The 6488-nt window shown below is 33.5% G+C and overlaps 1 protein-coding gene across 1 annotated transcript; it reads left to right on the forward strand.

Annotated features, from left to right (window-relative positions):
* Positions 1 to 2933: 2933 nt before the first annotated feature.
* On the forward strand, positions 2934 to 4928 carry NAC100 (NAC domain containing protein 100). The gene is made up of 3 exons (XM_018116636.2): positions 2934 to 3467; positions 3591 to 3868; positions 3990 to 4928. Exons 1-3 carry the CDS (start codon positions 3281 to 3283, stop codon positions 4599 to 4601), a joined length of 1077 nt encoding a protein of 358 aa, XP_017972125.1. The 5' UTR covers positions 2934 to 3280; the 3' UTR covers positions 4602 to 4928.
* The last annotated feature ends 1560 nt before the right edge of the window (positions 4929 to 6488 follow it).

Consider the following 6488-nt stretch of genomic DNA (forward strand, 5'->3'; position numbering starts at 1 on the left):
CGCTCTTTAGTCAAAGGATTGAATTCTTAGCCTATCCAATCTTTTCCATAGGTTTAAACTACTCTATTTACCAGTAAAAGGAGACAGAAGAAAATGCGCAACAAAAAGTTGGCCTAGTATATGCCAGCATTTTAATGGGGCCTTTTCAAGCTATATCAATTAACATTTAATTTGCAATTTTTTGTTTGAGTGCCTCTTATGTTTTAGTGGGCAAAATCTTTTGTGGGATCACATTAAAATTTAGAGTAAGGTAGCACTTGGTATTTATGCACCTTCAAAGTTTCTAGAGCTGAAAACGTTCTTAATTGTGTGGTTGTCATATGCACACGGTTATGTGTAGAAGATACACAAAAGATTTTGCGGTAATCTTGCTATATATAAATTAAGTGACTTTAGAGGGGTTCTTTTGTGATAAGAAGAGAGATAATATTGCAATCAAGTAAGGTGAGATGTATTGGAGACGGTAACGAGAAAGATTAGAGTAATTTTTGAAATTGCGTACGATAATCAAAAAAATTTGGATAAAAAAATAGAAAAAATGCAGTGGTGAAGCAAGATAGAAAATAAGTTGGAAAGAGCTGAGTAAAATCGAGAGTATTTGAAAAGAGTTTAGAGAGAGCTTGGGAGAAAATATTTTAGAGAGGGAGTAATCTATCGATTTCTAGTTTATCCTTGATGGATTGTCAAAGTTCTTTTCACATATATATATACACACACTGAATAGAAGCGGTTGCTTATAAATAGTTGCTCAAGAACAACCATCAAAAAGAGCATTTATTGGACATCATTGGCACACATGTTAGCTCATAACATATATTGGGATAGTGGGCAGATACTTAGATCTAACGGTGTAGTGAAGTTTAGTAACATTTAGAATCATGTCACATGTTTTTTAAAAAAAGAGAAAAAAGAGAAAAACTTGTATTTCAAAAAAAGATTAAGAAGAGATCCTCTTAACTATTTTTATATTTGAAACATCGAATCAAATTCTCTAAAATATCTTAAAAGCAAAATTAACTCGTAAATTTTGTTATACGTCTCGAATTACTTCATTGTTACCATACTGTTTTACATATTCATTACCGTGATTGCTTTCACTACCATCATAATGCATTACTGTTTGAACAACCATATGATTTTATAAAATAATTTCATTTAAAATATGTAATAAGAGCGATAATATGTTAATAACCAAAATCAAACGTTAACAGTCAGTATCCATACAGACTTTTTTTTGTTCATTCCTACTTCAGCTTTTCATTATTTCTTCTGTCTTATTTATTCGTTCTTTTACCGTAAGAGAACCTTTTCGAAGTACAAACTTACGCTCACCAAAACTTAAGAAAAAAAATAAAGCAAATTATCGGATATAGATTGACCTTTCAAATCCTCACTACATATCTATCAGGATCAGACAAATTAGCTTGGGAAGCTCATTCTCAGAAATTGTCCAATGCTTTGAACTCTCTCTCACCTAACAACTTAAATATATAGCTCTCAATCAAGAAGAACTTTATTCCCTTGACATCATATTAGCAAGAAAGGCTACATTTTAAATCATGGTGAGGTCCCTCAAAACAAGATGTATAGGGTTAAATGAAGAAAGTAGAGGGAGAGATTAATTATGCCCTGGTAGCTTATTCTCTGGCCTATATTTTTCCTGTATCTGATGAAACTTTTAAATAAAACTGGTATGGAACAGTGCTCAACTTTTTGGCCAAAAAGTTTTAGAAGCTTTAGGGAGGGGTCCCAGGTGATTTTTCCATAATTTGTCTATTTCTGATGTTATGGTTCAACCTAGAGATGGACCACTTTCTTACCTGATTTTGGTTCCTTGTTGCAAAGTGTCAGTTTTTTATGCCAATAGCATGAAAAATCTATGCAATGTCAGTTTCGAGCCATTTGTTCTTTTTTTTTTTTTTTGTTCATGTTTCTTTCCTATAAACAAATTGGGGTCAAATAGGTCATTTTGAGTTGAATGAACAACTTTATCTAATTTTCGGAGGCTGAAATTTCAGTTTCTGCAATCGTCCATGCATTCACATAGCTGTAATCACTAATTAGAATAAAAACGATTTGATTTGGGAAAGCTCCTTTTTCTCATTGAAAAATTAGATTAATATTCTAAGCTTTTCTCACTGTTTGAATCTGTTATAATAATACATGTTGCCTATTTCTGGTGTGCAGATGAAACAACCAATAAAATCAACACCCTCACCTTATTGGACCCAAATCTTCTTCATAATCCATTAACAATTGTTAATATAAAAGAAATAATTATAAAATCATCAGCATAGGCCACAGTCTGATCATAAATGAATTGACTTGCAACAATTTGTATGTCCTTATTTAGATTCTCTATGAAGGTATGGTAAATGTAACTGCATAGCTTTAATTGGAAAGGTTCTCTCATCATCCAAAATGATCACAAATTATTTGATAAATTATATAATAATTAATATAAACATGAACAAGTACCCGAATATTTGATTCATTGGTCAATACATGATTCTCTACTTAAAGAGCAGAATTTGAGTCCCCTTCCTCAATTTAAAAAAAAAACATAAACATAAACAAAGTTAAACAATTATCTGAACCAAAATTTGAATCCCCACATACCAAAAAACATTAGAAACAATTGTACAATTAATAAGGTATTTAACTTATGATGCTGCTTGCATGCATGATGTTTGAGATTAGCTGTCTCTGGTCAAAATTCAAGGGGATAGAATAGAAATATCATTATTACTATTAACATATAGAAAAAGTTTATTGAGAGGGAGGATGGGGGAGGGAGGCTAAAACAACCTACCAAGTTGCCTTACATACCACGTTTCTTTCTCTTCACACACCAGTATTTAGGGGGCTTTTGTTTCTCATGCTGCTTTTTTCTCTTAACACCTCTCCATCATCTTTCAGGTTTAATGCTTTTTAGTTCCATGGCTTCTCCCTTTTTCTCTCAATCCTTAACTTTATTTTTTTCCTAACTTCCCTTAGCTTTATATAAGCTTTCTTCTTATCCCTTTGCTGCACCACTTTCCATTTGAATCTTTTTGAGTTCTTTTATGTTTTTTGTTTTCTCTGTTATGTGGGTGACAATAAGAACTTTAGCTGTTAGGTCAGTTTATATATAGAGAGAGGTTATAAGGGTGTGTTTAGTGAGGATTTCAAGCTGAATTTTGGGGTTTCTTTTGTAGCTTGTTGATTGAAACCATTATTCTGAACGTGAAACAGAAGGTTTTAAGTGAGAGGGGCAATAGGGTTTTAGCTTATTCCAGGAATGGCAAACATTACTGTAATTGGTCAGGAGGATGATCAGATGGATTTGCCCCCAGGTTTTCGCTTTCACCCAACTGATGAAGAGCTTATTTCTCACTACTTGTACAAGAAGGTTCTTGACATCAACTTCAGCGCTAGAGCTATTGGAGAGGTGGATTTGAACAAGTCTGAGCCCTGGGAATTGCCATGTAAGTTCCTGCTCTTATAATCAGAATTTTCATTCACTTTTCTCTTTGTTAATTCTTTCCAGATGAGATTGTTTCAGGATTCTGTTTAAACTTTCTCATGTTTGTTTGGTTTATTGGGTATAGGGAAAGCGAAAATGGGAGAGAAAGAATGGTATTTTTTCTGTGTGAGAGACAGAAAATACCCTACCGGTCTGAGGACAAATAGGGCTACTGATTCTGGCTACTGGAAAGCTACAGGGAAAGACAAGGAGATTTACAGAGGAAAATCATTGGTTGGAATGAAGAAAACTCTTGTTTTCTACAAGGGTAGAGCTCCTAAAGGAGAGAAGACCAACTGGGTCATGCATGAATACAGACTGGAAGGCAAATACTCTGTCCACAACCTCCCCAAAACTGCCAAGGTAACATACACTTTTCTCTGTTTTCCTCTGCTTTTCATTCTTTCTTTTGCTCTGTTTCATTTGTGTAACCCATGTGGTGTTAATGGTTCTTTTTGTTTTTGTTTTTGTTATTATTTTGTAGAATGAATGGGTGATTTGCAGGGTATTCCAAAAGAGTTCTGGTGGGAAGAAAACTCATATTTCAGGTCTGGTTAGGGTGGGTTCTTTTGGTAATGAGTTGGGTCCTTCTGGTCTACCACCATTAATGGAATCTTCACCATACAATGGCAAGAGCAAACCTGCTGTCGAATCGGCTTACGTGCCCTGCTTCTCCAATCCTATTGATGTTCAAAGAAACCAACAAGACACAACTGATAATTTTAACAATCCTCTTCTTCCTGCTTCGTCTAATCCTACCGACATTTTCCCACGAATCCCACTTTCAAACGCTTTCTACTCTAATCAAGCTGTCCCTTTCCCATCAAATTTTCAATTCCCTGGCTCTGTTTTAATGCAAGACCAATCAATCCTGAGGGCCTTAATCAAAAACCATGGATCAAACATGAGGCAGGATTTCAAAACAGAGAGGGAGATGGTTAGTGTTTCACAAGAAACAGGTTTAACCACTGATATTAACACTGAAATCTCTTCTGTCGTCTCGAATCTTGAGATGGGAAAGAGGTCATTTGATGGTCAAGAAGCCCCCTCTGCTTCAGCTGGACCAGTGGACCTTGATTGTTTTTGGCATTACTGAAAAACATATCAGCAGCTCATTTGAAGAATGAACAAGTTACAAGCTACTTTACAAAGATTAGGCCTGGAGTTACTATGATTGCCTGGAAAAGATGGTGTGAGTCTGTGTATAGATTGTCTTAAGTCTGAATGAAAACTTGAAAGAAATTGAAGCATAAAATTATGTATTATAAATTTATAATTAGATCACCCTTTAAGAAAACTTCAATTGTTCTCTTGTTATATCTTTGTTTCTTTTCTGGGTTGCTGTTACATTGGCATCATTATTGTCAAATTGCTTAGATACAGGATTTGTCAGATATGAGATTCAGTTGGTAGCTAACTGATATTTATTTTGTTCTCTCTCTTTAAAAAATTTGCACCTTGAGCCTGTAGGATGTTAGTGCTTACATCATTGGGAACATGAGTAACATTCTCCTCATTTTTTATTCCTTAAATCTGGATCTGCAACATCACTTTGTGGGGACTCAATAGAAATCTACTGTTTTCTTTTTCTTTTTTATTGGATAATTAAATTCTACCATATTCAGGCAGTAAGGACTATACTGAATACATTATCCAGTGCATCATGAGAAAAAGGAGAAGAACAAACATTAAATGCTACTTTTGCCCCTATGGGTTTGAATTTATCATTCAATTTTATGATTGTCAAAATATGATTCTCATTTAACAAATGTTGCTCACATCTCTTTTTGGGCCAAACTTAATCAAATCTTGTTCAACACCCCCCAATTTTCAACATTTTGACAGAGCTGGCAAGATTTTCTCTTCGGGCATGCATCATGAGAAGCCAACTCATGTTAACCACTTAATCTTGTCACTAAGATCTGTAAAAATGCGTGCCTAATACCTATCACATCAATAATCAATAGTGAAAGTATTTGAAAATAAAAAATTCCATGAATAATTGAGATTTGTTGTATGTGTTTAATGTTACTATTAAGATGCATGTAGATGATGAAAAAAAGAAAAAAGAAGAGAGGTTGGGGAATTACAAAAAAAGAAAGCGATACATTGAATAAACTGAAATATGTGCTCAAATCTCCGTTCTTCTTTCCCTCAATATTAATTAGGAAATGTTATTGAATGTGAGTAGTAGGTGCATTCCATATACTTGAGCTGTCTCTATTCAACCAAGCCTAAAATTCAAAATATATCTGGCAAGGTGGAGTCAACTATATATGAAATTACTTATAAAAATTTAAAAACAATGAAAATGTTTTTTTTCCACTTTTCCACATTGATCATTTTATTTGTTTGGTTATGGAATTATGTCTGATTTTTGTTTGTTTAGTTCTAAATCAATGGATAGAGGAGCAAGTTGAATCAAATCTTAAACTTTAAACTTGTGTCACATTAATGGATTAATAAGGGTTTTACCCATGCTAAAAGAGAATAGTTTCCGCTACATCATTATAATTTTATCCCCTTCCTTTTAATGAGTAAAATTCCGTAATAAGTCATAAAATCCATACATGTGAATGGTAATTAAAATTATATAAAAAAATAACAAAAAAAAAAAAACATAAAGCAGTGTGAAAAGTGGGCTTTTTTTTTTTCTGCTATTTGATTCTTCCATTCATTTAATCATTCATTCAATTCATTCACAAAACCTTTCACTTTATCCAAATCATTCATTTCATGATGCATGCATTCCGTTCTGGAGCAGCAATCCTTTTTTAATGATGTAAGAATATGCTTCTGTTATTGAATTTTATTATTTTAAAATTAAATTAAAAGTAGCATGTGGTGTTTTAGTTTTAGGCACATGATGGAATGTCTCAAACCCCTCTCCCATGCAATCAAAACAATTTGAGTCCTACACGACATGATCCTTAACTATAAGTAAGTGCAGTGATTTTTGTCTTTGCAGAATTTTGTCCAATAT

This window comes from Theobroma cacao, chromosome 3 (genome assembly GCF_053813885.1).
Source record: "Theobroma cacao isolate CCN51 chromosome 3, ASM5381388v1, whole genome shotgun sequence".
Taxonomy (NCBI): Eukaryota; Viridiplantae; Streptophyta; class Magnoliopsida; order Malvales; family Malvaceae; genus Theobroma; species Theobroma cacao.